The 21,124-nt window shown below is 41.6% G+C and overlaps 1 protein-coding gene across 4 annotated transcripts in view; it reads right to left on the bottom strand.

Moving 5' to 3' along the window:
* Positions 1 to 19,220, bottom strand: part of pde1ca (phosphodiesterase 1C, calmodulin-dependent a) — a 185,245-nt gene extending 166,025 nt beyond the window's left edge. For all 4 annotated transcript variants that reach the window (XM_052483326.1, XM_052483324.1, XM_052483325.1 and 1 more), the window contains exon 1: positions 18,476 to 19,220. In XM_052483326.1, the coding sequence (XP_052339286.1) occupies positions 18,476 to 18,719 (244 nt within the window). In that variant the 5' untranslated portion in view covers positions 18,720 to 19,220. The remainder of the gene's footprint in view (positions 1 to 18,475) is intronic.
* Positions 19,221 to 21,124: the final 1,904 nt, after the last annotated feature.

The following is a 21,124-nucleotide window of genomic DNA, read 5'->3' as shown; positions in this document are numbered from 1 at the left end:
GGTTTCACGTTCTGTTTGTTGTTTTTGTATTTGTATAGTTATTTCATGTGTCACTTTTTCCATTAAAGACATGAGTAACCACCGACTCTCTTTTTACAAACGAAGAACGCCGTTACAATTACACAATGTATTTTCAAATTAAATTAAATTCTCCCATGTATATGAACCCAGGTCCTAGGAGTCTTTGAAAAAACTTTATTTGGAAATATGTATTTGAGAAACAAATCTAATAGTAGGCTATTTATTGAAGATATTTGAAAATACTTTCAAATACTTCCAATAGAAGTAGTTGATTATGGCCACAGTATTTGAAAGTACTCAAATACACAAAGTAAATATTAGAATCGCAAAATACATGTATTGAAACCCAGGTCCGGTAGTCATGCATAATCATCTTAGATGTAGTTTTTGTTGTTTGTGCCACTTGGAAAAGAAGGTGTAATGCATTGTGAAACATGTGACAGTTGTTTATCAGAATAATGCCAGGTGTTAAGAGGAAAATATCACAGTATTAGAATTCTACAAATGATGCATAATTTATACCATTAAACTTCTCTTAATCATACCATTCACCAACCACTCCATCACCATCAATAGGTAATTACTGTTCTCAGAAACCCTTCCACAAACTGAAACAAATACTACAAAACAATCTAAAGCAGGGATGGGCAACTTTGATGGGGGTTGGGGCCACAAAACCCCCCAGAACCTATCATGATGGGCCGCAAAGCCCCTTTTTTTGTGCAGTTTTACAACTAACGTCCTGCAATTCTACACATTTTGCCATAGGGTGGAGGCAAATGTTTTCAGTTTTTAATATGATAACTGATAATCAATGGGCCCCCACCCTGGTCAGTAATTAGAACATTCTTACTTCAAGTTTAGATAGCTGGCCACTAGACTAACTTATCAATTGAAAAAAAAGTGTTGACTTGGGCTAATTGAGTGGCTGCTGATGCACAACTACATTTCAAAATTGCACGTTGTGTATTCTATTATTTTAACTCTCAACAGTAAGTTGAGATCCCGACGAGGTTCTTAAAGCCTTGAAATTGGTCCGCGGGCCTACAAAAGGGGGCCGCAGCCCAGTTGTCCATCCCTGATCTAAAGAGCCCAGGTAAATACCACACCAACTGTCATCCATCCACCCATCCCCCGCTCCACAGCAGGGGAAGGAAAAAAGGAACTCAAGGACAAGTTCCAGGCAGCTAGCTTGACCATTCAGCAGCTCTAACTTTTTCTCAGAATGAGTAGGAGTGGGAACACAAAGACAACTCTTTGCCTTTTCTCACCATTCAATCCGGTGCCTCTCGCTTGCCGCTTATTGAATAGGGCCAGGGTCCTTCAACACTGTACTGTATTGCCTCCTGGGTGCTCTCACTCTCTCTCGCTAACTCTCTCAGCTCAGGTTACCATAGGAACCATGTGTTCAGCTAGCTAGTACACCACACAGGTAAGCACGACAATCTTTAAAAGCGAAATTAGGATGGAGGCTTGGCTGAATCAATATTTAATACATTAGACCATTGATAACAGTGAACAGCACTGGTATTGTACATACAAACAGTGTAGGGTTTGTGTGGGACCAAAAAATGGAATGGAACTACTTCAACATGGAAGTGACACCAACGACCGAGTGGCTTAAGTCCTGTTTACAAAGGCACTCTGTCGACTCAGTTTTACTCTCTTCTACATGGAGGGGGAGAGACACATTATCAGGAGTGCTTAGTGTCCTTTTACTGTGTTTTTAAGTGCATGCTGTGTAGAGAGAGAGAGAGAGGGAGGGAGAGAGAGAGAGAGAGAGAGAGGGAGAGAGAGGGAGAGAGAGAGAGAGAGAGAGAGGAGGTGAAGGCTCGATCTTGTCAGAGCTATAATGTAAACCGAAAGACAAGTGATTTGCTGTGTAAGGCTATCTGACACCAGCTCTCAGCCATATGTCACTTACAATAGCTAGAAAATTGCTCTTCCGACAGTGCTATAGCATCAGTTCTTAACGCTTAAGGTGATGCTCCAGGACTATACATTTAATTTCAGCCAGTAGTTTTGAAAGAGAGGGAAAACGAGGAAAAACGCGTCCCTGTTTTGTGTGTACAACTTCATCCAATTGTGTACTATGCCATCCATTTAATTTGATATTTTACACCCTGCATCATTTTTTTTGTATTTTTTTTTTTTGCAATTCGTATGACACTATGTTAAGGATCCACACAATATGAGGGTAAAATGAGGGTATTTACAAGCTTTTCTTGTAATTGCAATTAGGCCTTACCATCGAGAGAGAGAGAGAGAGAGAGAGAGAGAGAGAGAGAGAGAGAGAGAGAGAGAGAGAGAGAGAGAGAGAGAGAGAGAGAGAGAGAAAGAGAGGGAGAGGAAGAGAGAGGGATAGAAAGAGAGAGAGAGCAAAGTGGTGCAGTGGTATGGCTACTTCTTCAATAACAAAAGGGCCAAGACGTGTCATGGATGACTTGCTCGGATGACTTGAGTTTAATTGGTAGTTTATGCTATGACCTTCCTCTTCTGAGCACAAAAGCCCCCGGCATCCTTCACTTCTTAACACACAACCCTGTCTCTGAACCCTCTCACTGTCTCTTGCGCTCTTTGGCTTTCTCCCTCTCTCCTCTCTCTTTGCTGTATATACAGAGCATTCGGGAAGTATTCAGACCCCTTGACTTTTTCCACATTTTGTTATTTTACAGCCTTGTTCTAAAATGGATTAAATAATTTTTTCCCTCATCAATCTACACACAATACTCCATAATAGCAAAGCAAAAACAGGTTTATAGAAATGTTTGCTAATTTATTCCAAAAAAACAAACAGAAATATGGCATTTACATAAGTATTCAAACCCTTTACTCAGGACTTTGTTGAAGCACCTTCGGCAGCGATTACAGCATTGAGTCTTCTTGGGTATGACGCAACCAGCTTGGCACACCTGAATTTGGAGAGTTTCTCCCATTCTTCTCTGCAGATCCTCTCAAGTGCTGTCGGGTTGGATGGGGAGCGTTGCTGCACAGCTATTTTCAGGTTCCTACAGAGATGCTTGAACAGGGTCAAGTCAGGGCTCTGGCTGGGTCACTCAAGGACATTCAGAGACTGAAACCACTCCTGTATTGTCTTGGCTGTGTGCTTAGGATCATTGTCCTGTTGGAAGGTGAACCTAAGACTTGGTGGTTCCAGACTTCTTCCATTTAAGAATGATGGAGGCCACTGTGTTTTTGAGGACGGTCAATGCTGCAGACATTTTTTGGTACACTTCCCTAGATCTGTGCCTCGACACAATCCTGTCTCGGGGCTCTACGGACAATTCCTTCAACCTCATGGCTTGGTTTTTGATCTGACATGCACTGTCAAATGTGGGACCTTATATAGACAGGTGTGTGCCTTTCCAAATCATCAAGTTGTAGAAATATCTCAAGGACAATCAACGGAAACAGGATGCATCTGAGGTCCATTTAGAGTCTCATAGCAAAGGGTCTGAATACTTATGTAAATAAGGTATTCTGTTTTTTATTTATAATGCATTTGAAAAAAATTCGAAACATATGTTTTTGCATTGTCATTATGGGGAATTGTGTGTAGGTTGCTGAGATGTTTTTTATTTAATCAATTTTAGAATGGACGTAAAAAATTTGGAAAAATTCAAGGGGTCTGAATACTTTCGGAAGGCACTGTATATATTTAAATACAGTTGAAGTCGGAAGTTTACATACACCTATGTTGGATTCTGCTAAATGGCATATATATATATATATATATATATATATATATATATATATATATATATATATATATATTGGATTCATTCAAACTTGTTTTTTTAACCACTCCACAAATATATTGTTAACAAACTATAGTTTTGTCAAGTCAGTTAGGACATCTACTTTGTGCATGACACAAGTAATTTTTCCAACAATTGTTTACAGACAGATTATTTCACTTAGAATTCACAGTATCACAATTCCAGTGGGTCAGAAGTTTAAATACACTAAGTTGACTGTGCCTTTACACAGCTTGGAAAATTCCAGAAAATGGTGTCATTTCTTTAGAAGCTTCTGACAGGCTGATTGACATAATTTGAGTTAATTGAAGGTGTACCTGTGGATGTATTTCAAGACCTGCATTCAAACTCAGTGCCTCTTTGCCTGACATCATGGGGAAATCTAAATAAATCAGTCAAGACCCCAGAAAGAAATTGTAGACCTCCACAAGTCTGGTTCATCCTTGGGAGCAATTTCCAAACGCCTGAAGGTACCGCGTTCATTTGTACAAACAATAGTACGCAAGTATAAACACCATGGGACCACACAGCCGTTATACCGCTCAGGAAGGGGACGCGTTCTGTCTCCTAGAGGTGAAAGTACTTTGGTGCGAAAAGTGCAAATAAATCCCAGAGCAACAGCAAAGGACCTTGTGAAGATGCTGGAGGAAACAGGTACAAAATAATCTATATCCACAGTAAAACGAGTCCTATATCGACACAACCTGAAAGGCCGCTCAGCAAAGGAAGAAGCCACTGCTCCAAAACCGCCATAAAAAAAGCCAGACTACGGCTTGCAACTGCACATAGGGACAAAGATCGGAATTTTTGCAGAAAGGTCCTCTGGTCTGATGAAACAAAAATAGAACTGTTTGGCCATAAATGACCATTATTATGTTTGGGGGAAAAGGGGGAGGCTTGCAAGCCGAAGAACACCTTCTCAAACGTGAAGCACGAGTGTAGCAGCATCATGTTGTGGGGGTGCTTTGCTGCAGGAGGAAATTGTGCACTTCACAAAACAGATGGCATCATGAGGGAGAAAAGTTATGTGGATATATTGAAGCAACATCAAGTTAAAGCTTGGTCGCAAATGGTTCTTCCAAATGGACAATGACCTCAAGCATAGTTCCAAAGTTGTGGCAAAATGGCTTAAGGACAACAAAGTCAAGGTATTGGAGTGGCCATCACAAAGCCCTGACCTCAATACTATAGAACATTTGTGGGCAGAACTGAAAAAGCGTGAGCGAGCAAGGAGGCCTACAAACCCGACTCAGTTACACCAGCTCTGTCAGGAGAAATGGGCCAGAATTCACTCAAATTATTGTGGGAGGCCTGTGGAAGGCTACATGAAATGTTTGAACCAAAAAAAAGAAAGAAAGAAATACAAGCTTAAATAAATAATTCTCTCTAATATTATTCTGACATTTCACATTCTTAAAATAAAGTGATGATACTAACTGACCTAAGACAGAGAATTTTTACAAGGATTAAATGTCAGGAATTGTGAAAAACTGAGTTTAAATGTATCTGGCTAAGGTGTATGTAAACTTCCGACTTCAACTGTATATATATATACAGTACAGTACCAGTCAAACGTTTGGACACACCTACTCATTCCAGGATTTTTCCTTTTTTTAATTACTATTTTCTACATGGTAGAATGATAGTGAAGACATCAAAACTGTGAAAAATCACATATGGAATCATGTAGTAACCAAAAAAGTTTTAAACAAATCAGAACATATTTTATACTTGAGATTCTTCAAAATAGCCACAGCCTTGATGACTGCTTTACACACTATAGGCATTTTCTCAACCAGCTTCTTTTAGGAATTATTTTCCAACAGTCTTGATGGAGTTTCCACATATGCTGAGCACTTGTTGGATTTTTTTTCCTTCACTCTGCGGTCCAATTCATCTCAAACCATCCCAATTGGGTTGAGATCAGGTGATTGTGGAGGCCAGGTCATCTGATGCAGCACTCCGTCACTCTCCTTCTTGATCAAATAGCCTTTACACAGACTGGAGGTGTGTTGGGTCATTGTCATGTTGAAAAAAAAATGATACAGTCCCACTAAGCGCAAATCAGATGGGATGGCGTATCGCTGCAGAATGCTGTGGTAGCCATGCTGGTTAAGTGTGCCTTGAACCACACATGTGGAGATCATCCGTTCACCTACTCCGCGTCTCACAAAGACACGGCTGCTGGAACAAAACATCTCAAATTTGGACTCATCAGACCAAAGACAGATTTCCACCAGTCTAATATCCATTGCTTGTGTTACTTGGCTCAAGCAAATCTCTTCTTATTATTGGTGTCCTTCAGTAGTGGTTTCTTTGCAGTAATTCGACCATGAAGGCCTGATTCACACAGTCTCCTCTGAGCAGTTGATGTTGAGATGTGTCTGTTACTTGAACTCCGTGAAGCATTTATTTGCGTTGCAATCTGAGGTGCAGTTAACTCTAATGAACTTATCCTCTGCAGCAGAGGTAACTCTGGGTCTTCCTTTCCTGTGGTGGTCCTTATGAGAACCAGTTTCATCATATCGCTTGATGGTTTTTGCGACTGCACTTGAAGAAACTTTCTAAGTTTTTAAAATTTTACACATTGACTGACCTTCACGTCTTAAATTAATGATTGACTTCTCTTTGCTTATTTGAACTATTCTTGCCATAATATGGATTTGGTCTTTTACCAAATAGAGCTATATTCTGTATACCACACCTACCTTGTCACAACACAACTGATTGGCTCAAACGCATTAAGAAGAAAAGAAATGCCACAAATTAACAAGGCAAACCCGTTAATTTAAATGGATTCCAGGTGACTACCTCATGAAGCTGGTTGAGAGAATGCCAAGAGTGTGCAAAGGTGTCATCAAGACAAAGGGTTGATACTTTGAAGAATCTTCAATATATATATACACTGCTCAAAAAAATAAAAGGGAACACTTAAACAACACAATGTAACTCCAAGTCAAGCAAGAGGAGCACTGCCAGAGCCCTGCAAAATGACCTCCAGCAGGCCACAAATGTGCATGTGTCTGCTCAAACGGTCAGAAACAGACTCCATGAGGGTGGTATGAGGGCCCGACGTCCACAGGTGGGGGTTGTGCTTACAGCCCAACACCGTGCGGGACGTTTGGCATTTGCCAGAGAACACCAAGATTGGCAAATTCGCCACTGGCGCCCTGTGCTCTTCACAGATGAAAGCAGGTTCACACTAGCAGGTGACGATGTGACAGAGTCTGGAGACGCCATGGAGAACGTTCTGCAGCCTGCAACATCCTCCAGCATGACCGGTTTGGCGGTGGGTCAGTCATGGTGTGGGGTGGCATTTCTTTGGGGGGGCCGCACAACCCTCCATGTGCTCGCCAGAGGTAGCCTGACTGCCATTAGGTACCGAGATGAGATCCTCAGACCCCTTGTGAGACCATATGCTGGTGCGGTTGGCCCTGGGTTCCTCCTAATGCAAGAAAATGCTAGACCTCATGTGACTGGAGTGTGTCAGCAGTTCCTGTAAGAGGAAGGCATTGATGCTATGGACTGGCCCGCCCGTTCCCCAGACCTGAATCCAATTGAGCACATCTGGGACATCATGTCTCGCTCCATCCACCAACGCCACGTTGCACCACAGACTGTCCAGGAGTTGGCGGGTGCTTTAGTCCAGGTCTGATCCCTCAGGAGACAATCCGCCACCTCATCAGGAGCATGCCCAGGCGGTGTTGGGAGGTCATACAGGCACGTGGAGTTCACACACACTACTGAGCCTCATTTTGACTTGTTTTAAGGACATTACATCAAAGTTGGATCAGCCTGTGGTGTGGTTTTCTACTTTAATTTTGAGTGTCACTCCAAATCCAGACCTCCATGGGTTGATACATTTGATTTCCATTGATAATTTGTGTGATTCTGTTGTCAGCACATTCAACTATGTAAAGACAAAAGTATTTAATAAGAATATTTCATTCATTCAGATCTAGGATGTGTTATTTTAATGTTCCCTTTATTTTTTGAGCAGTGTATATATGTATGTATATCCCTCTCTTTCCTCTCTCTCTTTCTCTGACTCTCTTCTTCTCCCTCTGATTTGGACTTTGGTCACCAGAGAGCAGTACTACATGCATAGTGTCTCTTGTCAATGTCACTACCAGGGGATTTTTCAAAAGATTCAATTGCATGATCTTTGCTTGAATATTCAAATAATTTCCGTCTGCATTGCAATACTGAATCATTTTTTCCATCTACAGTTAATTTTCACCTCCAGAGTAATACCTACCGCACAGTAATTTACGTTTAAATATTGAATTTCACAGTGGTTATGTAGCCAGGCGGAGTTTGACCGAGAACACACTAGAGTGTGGTGCAGTACACTCAGCATCACAATGCTTTCCCCTACCAGATGCCCAGAGCATTGGCCTGACCCTCACCTTTAACCTCTAACCAATGACCGATGTCCACTCCACAGTGTGGATGGAACAGACTTGACTTGGGGATATACTGTATATGTTGTTATTGTTCCTGAGTTAGCATACTAATGGCCTTGAGATAGCTCTGTTGACCGTAGCAATTAACTCAGTCCTTTCAGTCCGTCTCCTCTCGTCCACCATTCATTGCCCCTGGGCTGGCTTAGTGGGCGAGAGTAAAGACATGGCAGCGTTCCACTTCTACTGCTAAAGGCTCTGACCTTGTGAAAGCAGGTTCAGGCATGCACACACACACACACACACACACACACACACACACACACACACACACACACACACACACACACACACACACACACACACACACACACACACACACACACACACACACACACACACACACACACACACACACACACACACACACACACACACACACACACACACACACGCAAGAGATTGCATAATGGTAGTGTGATTGTGTGAGCAGCCACCAACCACATGCCGTGTAGTCTTAGAATTATGCCAATCATGACAGCCTGAAATATGGTGAGGGTAAAGGTCTAAGGATATAAGGATATATAAGGAATAGCCCATGACATCGTAGAGCGATTGACAAGTGGATCGCTCAACAAGAGAACTACACTGCTGTAACAGTAGGGGAGAGTGGGGTAAATTGAGCCATTTGTACATTGTACATTCAGCATCACTCCGTCAAGGGAAATATGATATTATTTCTAACAAATGTATCTACATATATTTCAGGACGTTGTGTCCCGGAAAATAATCAGAATTCACGTAAACATTACAGTTTTGAAAACGTAGCTTGTCCAAAATAAAGTGGTCTCTTGGCACAGGGTACCCAGGGTATGGGTACACAGGGTACCCAGGGTATGGGTACACAGGGTACCCAGGGTATCAGGGTATGGGTACACAGGGTACCCAGGGTATGGGGTAAGTTGAGCTGTGTAAATTAAGCAGCCTATACATGTATGTACTGCATTAAATATTACCACTATCCTTTTAAAAACCATGTCTGTCTTTATTTCCCAAACACAATCACAGCTGCTGTTATGTTTTTATTTTATTTTAAGCATCGTTAAAACACAGGTTTAACCCCTAACAAAAACTTTTTTAAACACTTTTAACATGCGTATGGGAATAAAACACTTACATTTTGCTCAACTTGCCATTGACTCAACCATTGGCTCAACTTGCCATTGACTGAACCATTGGCTCAACTTGCCATTGACTCAACCATTGGCTCAACTAGGCATTGACTCAAGCATTGGCTCAACTTTCCATTGACTCAACCATTGGCTCAACTTGCCATTGACTCAACCATTGGCTCAACTTGCCATTGACTCAACCATTGGCTCAACTTGCCATTGACTCAACCATTGGCTCAACTAGGCATTGACTCAACCATTGGCTCAACTAGGCATTGACTCAACCATTGGCTCAACTAGGCATTGACTCAACCATTGGCTCAACTTGCCATTGACTCAACCATTGGCTCAACTTGCCATTGACTCAACCATTGGCTCAACTAGGCATTGACTCAACCATTGGCTCAACTTGCCATTGACTCAACCATTGGCTCAACTTGCCATTGACTCAACCATTGGCTCAACTTGCCATTGACTCAACCATTGGCTCAACTTACCCCAAGGCAAACATTTTCATTATTTAGCCCAAACAGCTACAAGGATGGGGAAGGGGGATACCTGGTCAGTTGTACAACTCAATGCATTCAACTAAAATGTGTCTTCCGCATTCAACCCAACCCTTTCTGAATCAGAGAGGTGCGAGGGCTGCCTTAATCGACGTTGACAGCGCCCGGGGAACAGTGGGTTAACTGCCTTGATTAGGGCAGAACAAAATATTTTGAGATTGTCAGCTCGGGGATTCGATCCAGCAACCTTTCGGTTACAGGCCCAACGCTTCTAACCGCCTCTCATTTTGAAACTTATATGCTAGGTTAAGAACCTCATATCGAAGCTTATAGAAACCCCAACTAATGTATAGAACAATCTTTAAATTATCTACTTTGGTTTAGATACAAGCATCTTGAAACCTCTTAACACAATAAATTCATTTGACTTCATGAAAATCTTTGTTTTTTTTTCAATGTGGTTTCTTCCTTCAAAGACTCCATGATATTATGGTATTACCCCCACTCCCCTACATGAGAGAAAAACGTTGTCCTGCAGTTCACCTTATGCACCACTAGATCGCGGTCTTTCCTCTCAAAAGGAAGGCACTGAAGTAACTGCATGAGCTATGACCACAATAACAAAGTACCATCTCATGGATAAGACACTCTGATAGAACTGAGCTCAGATGTGAATATTTATATGTGTCTGCAAGTCCAGGGGGGTCTTTCAGATAAGGCTTGCCCTGTCACACACACCCTCTCCTCCTCTTGGCATACAATGCCATGGGGAACAGATGTTATCTAAAACAGGATCTCAATCGTGTGGAATGAGAGAATCAGCTTTTGCGTCAACCACGAACAGCATTCTAACCAAATTGTTGGAAGCTGAAGTTGCATTTTAAATCATAATGAATAAGCGATCCTAGATCAGCATTGTTACGCTGAAATGCTTTGTCAATACAGGCCATGGTCTAAAATGCAACATCATATTAATGGTGATCAGCCCATTATCAGCCTGAAAATGTCATCCTGGCACATTTTTGCAAAAAGGTCAAATGTCACAGAAGCTGTCGTTTTTCTCAAAACATTGCAGTCAATGGGATTAGATGAGGGTTGACTTTTTCTCAACACATTACAGTCAATGAGGTTAGAGTTGAGCTAAGATGTGGAGATGAAGCAAGGGTTGAGCCGGGAGTTGATATTAAGCTAGGGTTAGGGTTTTTGTTTTTAAAATTTTATTTCACCTTTATTTAACCAGGTAGGCTAGTTGAGAACAAGTTCTCATTTGCAACTGCGACCTGGCCAAGATAAAGCATAGCAGTGTGAACAGACAACACAGAGTTACACATGGAGTAAACCATTAACAGGTCAATAACACAGTAGAAAAAAAAGGGTTGAGGCTCGGATTAGGGTCAAACCAGGATATGGACATAGGGTTAGGGTTAGGGGTTAGGGTTAGGATTACGGTTAGGGATAATCCAATTAACAATTCATGATTTTGCCCCCCCCCCCCTCGTTTTAGGGTTGAGCCAGGATGTGGACATGAAGCTAGGGTTAGGGTTAAGGGTTGAGGATAGTTTTAGGGTTGAGCCAGGATGTGGACATGAAGCTAGGGTTAGGGTTAAGGGTTGAGGATAGTTTTAGGGTTGAGCCAGGATGTGGAGGGTTAGGGTTATGATCCCATGCGTGACAAAATTCACACATGGGATCATTCAACAGACGCTCCCGATGAACGCAAACCTACATCTGACCATGTGAAATGAACTCTTCACAATTAAAATTTGGTCCCACAGAGAACAAGGCTTTTCTTCTATAGAAAAGCATTACCTACAGTTCTCACATAACCATGACGTCCCCATTGACTTCGATTGAGCGAGGTAACCGTCCTTGCACACAACCAATCGTGGCCTTATAGCGATGATCTGTGTTGAGGTTCAGCTTCCTAATTAATCCTCAACATGGTCATTCATTCTCTCCCTGCACTGTTTGAAACTCAGGGCATCATTAAAGAGTGTCCCCAGGAGACTGTACACAGAATTTCAGCTTCCTGCGATTACAGGAAGTGACTTAATAGGGGGGTCATAGGGTCGAAGGGTTAAAAAGGTTTAATCTTCCCAAATTGTACATATTTGTGATCAGGAGATATGGCATATGAAGTCAATCAACCTCCATTGGTCTTGCAGTTCTAGAAATTAAGAGCCTTGTTATGAATTACTGATTTTTTAAATAAATTTAGATTGACTTGAAACTCTCTGGGTCTGCCTGTCTAAGTGTCTGCTTACTTACCTGTCTGTCTGTCTGTCTGTCTGTCTGTCTGTCTGTCTGTCTGTCTGTCTGTCTGTCTGTCTGTCTGTCTGTCTGTCTGTCTGTCGGCCTGTCTGTGGGAGAGAGGAAGGAGAGAGAGGAGGGAGAGAAAGATGAGAGGAGGGGGAGGCAGGGAAAAGAGGGAGAGAAAATGATGGGGAATGAGAGAAAGAAAAGTGGGAGAGTGAGGAAGGGTGAAAGAGGGGGGAGGGAGAGAGGGAGATGGTGAAAGAGGGATGGGGAGAGAGAGGAGGGAGCGAGACAAGGGAGAGTGTGAGAGAGATGAGAGGAGAGGGAGAGAGACTAGAGGGGGAGGGAGGGCGAGGGAGGAGGGAGAGAGAAAGAAGAGGGAGAGTGAGGGAGGGGGAGAGAGGGAACAGAGAGACAGAATGGGTGAGAGAAGGGAGAGGATGGGATGGAATAAGGGGAGGGAGATATAAAAATAAGGGGAGGAAGATATAAAATGGAGGTAGAGAGTAAGAGAGAGAGACATGAGATAAACGTCATCCATGTGACACTCATCTTTTCCCATTGACTTCAAGGTATTGAGAAAAATGTCAGCTCCTGTGACGTTTTACCTTTTAGCAATAATATGCCAGGATGATGTTTCCCTATAATATTGTGTTGCGGCGATACCATATCTTGGTATTATTTGCAATTCATACACAGTTGAAGTGGGAGGTTCACAGTACACTTAGGTTGGAGTCATTAAAACTCGTTTTTCAACCAATCCACAAATTTCTTGTTGACAAACTAGAGTTTTGGCAAGTCTGTTAGGAAATCTACTTTGTGCATGACACAAGTAATTGTTAACATATCAATTATTTCACTTATAATTCACTGTATCACAATTCCAGTGGGTCAGAAGTTTACATACACTAAGTTGACTGTGCCTTTAAACAGCTTGGAAAATTCCAGTGATGATGTCATGAATGGTGTCATGGCTTTAGAAGCTTCTGTTAGGCTAATTGACATCATTTGAGTCAATTAGAGGTGTACCTATGGATGTATTTCAAGGCCTACCTTCAATCTCAGTGCCTCTTTGCTTGACATTGTCATGACATTGGCCTCTTTGGGTATAGCAAGCCCCATCCCCCTCTCCCTGCCTCCCCCATGCCTCCTTCAACTAGGCTGCTGTGGTCAGAGAGAGGTCGTAAATTCCTGAGAAGACCCTGCCACATGGCCACATAGTATAAGAGGCAGAGTAGATTTTCATGGAGCACAAAGGAATTTCCTCCACCTCACAGAACTTGAGGTACAAACAAATGTCATGTTCCAGAGAAAGTATAACAGATCGGTGAAGAATCCAGCCACGAACTGGTCCGTTTGTTACAACTTGGGGAAGCTCGTGGGAGACGGTGTGGCAACATTACCATAACAGTGTTTATATAATAGCCTCAGATATGAGGTTTACATCTAATTGTTGTATAATATGAATGAGTGAGTATGATACTGTTTGTAAAATTGTGTAATGTGATTTTGGACTGTTTAATGACAGAAAATCCTATTTCCTTTTGATTTGAACTAAAAAAGAGAACCGCCCCTGAGCTCAGTTAGGGTCAGGCGTCCTGGGACAGCCATTCCGAATAGAACCCAACGTTGAGAAATTATCAGCAGACCATGTTTTTCTCCATTAGGAGAGGACAAAGATTGCAAAACCATTGCTGAATCTTTTAACCATACCACGTGGTTAAACTCTTAGACTAACGATACCGACAGAATAAGAACAAGTCTTTGATATTAATTATTAGTCTGCAGCTAGGAAGTCGGAATCATTGAACGTGAAGAACGACAACCGCCGAAACATCCATTCTATAACAAATGAATGAATGTCACTCTGAACGATCCACTATAACCATGACAAAGAGAGAGAGAGGACGACACACTGAGCGTAAATATATATATTGATTGCAATTGTTCCCGAATGAGTGAGCGTTCATGTGCAAAGGATTAGCATTTCAATTGTTATAATTATCGCTCTGTAGTGACTTCTTAGTCGACCCCCACTTCCCCTTTTGTCTAACAAGCCTCCATGCTGGTTTAGCCCACTAGGGCACATTCTCATTTCATATAACCACATTTACTTTGTTTGTTTGTTTATGCATTTCTGTGAATTATTTAGTTAGCAACAAATAAATTATTTAAGACAATTGATGTATGGATGACTCATATTGAAAACTGAGTTTGTGCAGATAACCAACAATTTACGACGTTTGGAATGAGACTAGCGTGAGGTAAAGTAAATAATTCATTAATTCGAAGACTAATTGATCAGATAAAATATCTGAGACATTATTTTAAGAAATTATAACTTCGAAATCAGAATATTTTTCCTTGGGGCTCCAACTTCCTAGTAATTACGGTTACATGATTAATCAGTCTAATCGCGTAATATTAATTACAGAGAATATTTGATAAAAACTATAAGTCTTCAGTTAATGATAGTAAAGACACAACAACATCATGGGAAAATCTAAAGAAATCAGCCAAGACCTCAGAAAAAAAATTGTAGACCTCCACAAGTCTGGGTCATCCTTGGCAGCAATTTCCAAATGCCAGAAGGTACCACGTTCATCTGTACAAACAATAGTACGCAAGTATAAACACCATGGGACCACACAGCCGTCATACCGCTCAGGAAGGAGACGCGTTCTGTCCCCTAGAAATGAACGTACTTTGGTGTGAAAAGTGCAAATCAATCCCAGAACAACAGCAAAGGACCTTGTGAAGATACTGGAGAAAACAGGTACAAAAGTATCTATATCCACAGTAAAACGAGTCCTATATTGACTTAACCTGAAAGGCCGCTCAGCAAAGAAGAAGCCACTGCTCCTAAACAGCCATAAAAACGCCAGACTACAGTTTGCAACTGCACATGGGGACAAAGATCATACTTTTTGGAGAAATGTCCTCTGGTCTGATGAAACAACAATAGAACTGTTTGGCCATAATGATCATCGTTACATTTGGAGGAAAAGGGGGAGGCTTGCAAGCCGAAGATCACCATCCCAACCGTGAAGCACGGGGGTGGCACCATCATGTTGTGGGGGTGCTTTGCTGCAGGAGGGACTGGTGCACTTCACAACTTAGATGGCATCATGTGGATATATCTAAGCAACATCTCAAGACATCAGTCAGGAAGTTAAAGCTTGGTAGCAAATGGGTCTTCCAAATGGACAATGACCCCAAGCATACTTCCAAAGTTGTGGAAAAATGGCTTAAGGACAACAAAGTCAAGGTATTGGAGTGGCCATCACAAAGTCCTGACCTCAGTACCATAGAAAATGTGTGGTCAGAACTGAAAAAGCGTGTGCGAGCAAGGATTCCTACAAACCTGACTTAGTTACACCAGCTCTATCTGGAGGAATGGGCCAGAATTCACCCAATTTATTGTGGGAAGCTTGTGGAAGGCTATCCGAAAAAAAAATCCATGTTAAACAATTTAAAGGCAATGCTACCAAATACTAATTGAGTGTATTTAAACTTCTGACCCACTGGGAATGTGATGAAAGAAACAAAAGCTGAAATAAATAATTCCCTCTACTATTATTCTGACATTTCACATTCTAAAAATATAGTGGTGATCGTAACTGACCTACGACAGGGAATTTTTACTAGGATTATGTCACGCCCTGACCATAGAGAGCCATTGTTTCTCTATGGTGTAGTAGGTCAGGGCGTGACTGGGGTGTTCTAGTTTATTATTTCTATGTGGCGTTCTAGTTTTAATATTTCTATGTTGGTGTGCTTGATATGGTTCCCAATTAGAGGCAGCTGGCATCGTTGTCTCTAATTGGGATCATATTTAGGTGGCCTTTTTCCACCTGTGTTTTGTGGGATATTGAATTTTGTATTTTGAGGTAGTGTATAAGTAGCACCTCTGTCGTCACTGTTTGTTTCTTGTTTTGTTTTATAGTTTCATTTTAATAAATTATGTGGAACTGTAAACACGCTGCGCCTTGGTCCTTCTCTACAAACGATTGTGACAGATTAAATGTCAGGAATTGTGAAAAACTGAGTTTAAATGTATTTGGCTAAAGTGTATGTAAACTTCTGACTTGAACTGTATACAGTATTATTGTAACATTCATTACTGTATGTTACATTACGCACCAAGGTCATATGCTGATGTAGAGTGATATAGAGTGATATACAGTATTATATCACTATGTGATATCACTCTGAAGCCACTATACTGCTTGCTAAACTGCCATGTTCCTACTACACAGTATGTGACTTTTCCCATTACACATTAAATGTCCCTCCATTCAGCCAGGATTAGGATGTAAACAAGTGGGTTTGTGACGATCTAATTTGCAGTCATCAAACTGCTATTGGAGTAATACATGTAATTTCAGCACATTACCATTTCCTGTTTACAATAATGGCTCCTCAGTGCACAGACTCACGAGTAAATGCTCAGGCCTTGCACAGCTGGGATCAGATCATGGTCCAGTAGGTAAGCTTTAAAATAGTTTGATTTGGTATAGAAGCTGAAAATTGGCACACTTGTATCATTTTTCATGCTGAGCAAAAGCCGATATATTGCCATTTGAGCAAAGCCCTGGGTCGACCTGTAGTGCCCCCTACAGGCCAACTGTGAATATGCTTTTAACTATATTGATGTGTTGGGTAATGACTTCCCCTGTGTTGGGTCTACATGGCTCCAAAATTGCTTAAAATGTTTGGGGAACACATTCAATCAACAACCAAAACTATATGACCTTTGTTTTGTCATTTATGATCTTAACAATTTTGAAAAAATATCACAAATTGCAGTAAAATGTTGATATTTTCCCTTTCGAAGTGATGTTTTAAATACAAAGTCACCTTTGACACTCTAAAAATATTTATAAGTGTTCCCTGACGACTGCTGTTTAAAATTCAATGAAATATGATATTATTTACTTATGAGAAACTTGTGACAGGAAACCTGCTCTGTACACGTCACTCTAGCTAAAATCCCATAGGAATATCCAGCAGGGACAGAGGTAACCCATTTTAGCAAAATCCCTTCATGATGAGACCACACAACTTTTACAAAAAGCCAGGATATGTCTCAATAAAGATGTCCAGCTATATTATATATATCCAGCTATGCACCATTGCAGATTAAACCGATTACACTCGAAGGCAGCAGTTTTGCAAAGTGGCCACCAACCAGCTCCATGGGGCCAAATAGGACAGCTAGAGCAGGGTTTGTCTTATTCAGGCCCTCTGGTTTGACGATAAGATTGAGTGTGGAACAACTAACCAGATGCTGATGAATTGCTGTGTAATTACAATCCTCTACAATCTGTCAACCATACTGGGCTTAAACATCCACTTCCTGCAATTGTTCAACTGACTATACTGTGCAATACCCAGAAAAGAGCATGATTTGTTGGATAAATGTCCTACAGTATTTGGAAGCGTACTCCCTGTTTTCACTGTTCATATACAGTATCATCTATCAACCTTTATACAATTATCAACACAATACTTCATCTCTAATACGACAACAGCCCCATACTGTGAATACAGTATGATCTGAGGACTGTAGCCTACAGGAGAGACTACAGGCAGACAGCACCACACCACAAGGCCCCTCTCTCCCCGCTGAGGTTCCAAGGGAAGCATTAACGTAACCTTGGTGAGAACATCATGGGGGACAGATAGATGATATTTTGGTGTTTGTCTTGGGAGACAGTAGGACGCTAGAGCTGTTGTTAAATACTGGAAACCTTCCATGAAAAGGAGAATAAGAGTCTGTGGAATTTTGCCCCATAATTACTTTTGTTTTGTAGATCAGCTTTAATATTGCAGATATCTTGAGGGTTCTATCAATTGCTAGAGTTGTCAGGTTGATTGGGCAGGACTACACAGAATCCACAATTACTTAACAACTGCAGCATAACAACCTGAAGTTGTTTTGGTTTTAACATAGCATACACATATAACACTTTAGTTTAAACTTGTTAGCATGTTTTCGTTGTCCAATATTCAAATCTCAATCAGAAATTAGACTCAAAAAGCCCTGAATCTGGACTAATCTGTGTGGTTCACACCATTGATTATTGCCTTTTCTCAGAATGGACGTGCTTAGTTAGAGTGGTGGTAACATTGTCAGAATTTAGTAGACACCCTTCATTTTCATACAAAAAACAAAGTATCATGGTCTTTTTTCTGGGAAAATGCATATTTCATAGTGACAAGAAGGGCAGGATTTGACAAAAAAAAATGTATGAATAATGCAATACTCATATACCAATAGACAACATTACAGAGAGAAAACATCCGATTCTTATTCACTATGCATAAAGGCGTGCTGAATGTTTTTTTTATCTTACCACCAAAAGTCTCCGACACGGTCTCTAGAACTCTTGCGGCTCCTCTACTGTCCTGTGCGTTCAGCACCTCGGACAGCGACCTCCGCGTGCTTTGTCCACTTCTTTGACACTGGGGCATGGTTGATCGAAGACTTCTCCGCTTGCTTCCGCTCCGGACGGACTGGCTTCTCTCGGGCTCTAATGATGAAGACCCCTGCACGATGGTGTTGCTTGTTTTTGTCAACGCCGAGGTGACGGAGCCCATGGCAGCAGTGTTAACTTTATAAACTTGTTTCAGGAATCTAGCCTAATAAGTCTACCGCCTATTTTTCTAAAACTTTCGAAGTCTCCCGAGGCTATTTACTTTTCATTTCGTCGACTTGAAAATTGGCATGCCAAAACATCCTGTCCAACTCATGAGACCAAACCAACTGAGTTTTAGTCAGACAGACTGTTCTGTTGACTGACTTGTTGTTTTTAAAGGCTTCCCTTGCAACAGTCAATTGATGTGGTCTAGTCTATAGCCTAATGACTAAAGTTCTCCATCGGTTTTCCACATAAAACTCCTAGGGGAAGGAACTGACGCAACCAGAATCGTTCAAGTTCGGTTAAAAGCTCCACACGTTCAATTATTCACTTTATCGTCACGTTTCCATCAAATTGGCGACAGACTTTCATGCGAATATTTAAAAAATCAGGATGAAACCTATAAAACATTTCCCATCAGAGATTTGTTTCCATCAAATTAACCTGTTGTGGATACAAGTCAGTACACGATGACATAGTGGTATAAAAATAACTTTTGCAGTTAAATTCCCATGTAAGTCTACCGAATAAAAAATACAAGTTAAATGGGTTTCCATCGCATTTTCAACTCTACTGGTGGTTTCATCCTCCCAAAATTGCGTTATATAGCAAATGTACCCAGACTAGTCTTGGCACATGCGCTCTAGCCAACAGATTGGCTACCTACAGTAGTATGCAAAGCTACGGGCAGTAAGGGTACCCGCTGAAAAATGTGAATTAAAAAAAAATACATTTAATTAGCAGACCCATATAGCCGTCTGTAACACAGTGGATTTTTTTTGTCTCCAAACTACGCGCGCAAACTACTATGAGTACATGATGAGATTATTATGGAGAATTTGTCAAATGGCAGCCAAGCATTGATCATCATATAACTAGAATAAGACCCTCGATATTTATTGGAAAGCAGCATCAAGCTCAGCACCATACACTTCCGCCACCCTGTGAAGTTCCTCATAACTTATTTAATGTGTAGCCTAATAAACTGGCTGCTTTCCCGAGTCGTAGTGGGAGGACCACATAACATACAGTGGGGAGAACAAGTATTTAAGACACTGCCGATTTTGCAGGTTTTCCTACATACAAAGCATGTAGAGGTCGGTAATTTTTATCATAGGTACACTTCAACTGTGAGAGACGGAATCTAAAACAAAAATCCAGAACATTGTATGATTTTTAAGTAATTCATTTGTATTTCATTGCATAACATAAGTATTTGATACATTAGAAAAGCAGAACTTAATATTTGGTACAGAAACCTTTATTTGCAATTACAGAGATCATACGTTTCCTGTAGTTCTTGACCAGGTTTGCACACACTGCAGCAGGGATTTTGGCCCACTCCTCCATACAGACCTTCTCCAGATCCTTCAGGTTTCGGGGCTGTCGCTGGGCAATACGGACTTTCAGCTCCCTCCAAAGATTTTCTATTGGGTTCAGGTCTGGAGACTGGCTAGGCCACTCCAGGACCTTGAGATGCTTCTTACGGAGCCACTCCTTAGTTTCCCTGGCTGTGTGTTTCGGGTCGTTGTCATGCTGGAAGACCCAGCCACGACCCATCTTCAAAGCTGAGGGAAGGAGGTTGTTGGCCAAGATCTCGCTATACATGGCCTCATCCATCCTCCCCTCAATACGGTGCAGTCGTCCTGTCCCCTTTGCAGAAAAGCGTCCCCAAAGAATGATGTTTCCACCTCCATGTTTCACGGTTGGGATGGTTTTCTTGGGGTTGTACTCATCCTTCTTCTTCCTCTAAACACAGCGAGTGGAGTTTAGACCAAAAAGCTCTATTTTTGTCTCATCAGACCACATGACCTTCTCCCATTCCTCTTCTGGATCATCCAGATGGTCATTGGCAAACTTCAGACGGGCCTGGACATGCGCTGGCTTGAGCAGGGGGACCTTGCATGCGCTGTAGGATTTTAATCCATGACGGCGTAGTGTGTTAGTAATGGTTTTCTTTGCGACTGTGGTCCCAGCTCTCTTCAGGTCATTGACCAGGTCCTGCCGTGTAGTTCTGGGCTGATCCCTCGCCTTCCTCATGATCATTGATGCCTCACGAGGTGAGATCTTGCATGGGGCCCCAGACCGAGGGTGATTGACCGTCATCTTGAACTTCTTCCATTTTCTAATAATTGCACCAACAGTTGTTGCCTTCTCACCAAGCTGCTTGCCTATTGTCCTGTAGCCCATCCCAGCCTTGTGCAGGTCTACAATTTTATCCCTGATGTCCTCACACAGCTCTCTGGTCTTGGCCATTGAGGAGAGGTTGGAGTCTGTTTGATTGAGTGTGTGGACATGTCACGCCTTGGTCTTAGTATTTTGTGTTTTCTTTAATTATTTGTTCAGGCCAGGGTGTGACATGGG

This window comes from Oncorhynchus keta, chromosome 28, assembly GCF_023373465.1.
Source record: "Oncorhynchus keta strain PuntledgeMale-10-30-2019 chromosome 28, Oket_V2, whole genome shotgun sequence".
NCBI lineage: Eukaryota > Metazoa > Chordata > Actinopteri > Salmoniformes > Salmonidae > Oncorhynchus > Oncorhynchus keta.
This window is presented reverse-complemented; position numbering and strand designations above follow the sequence as displayed.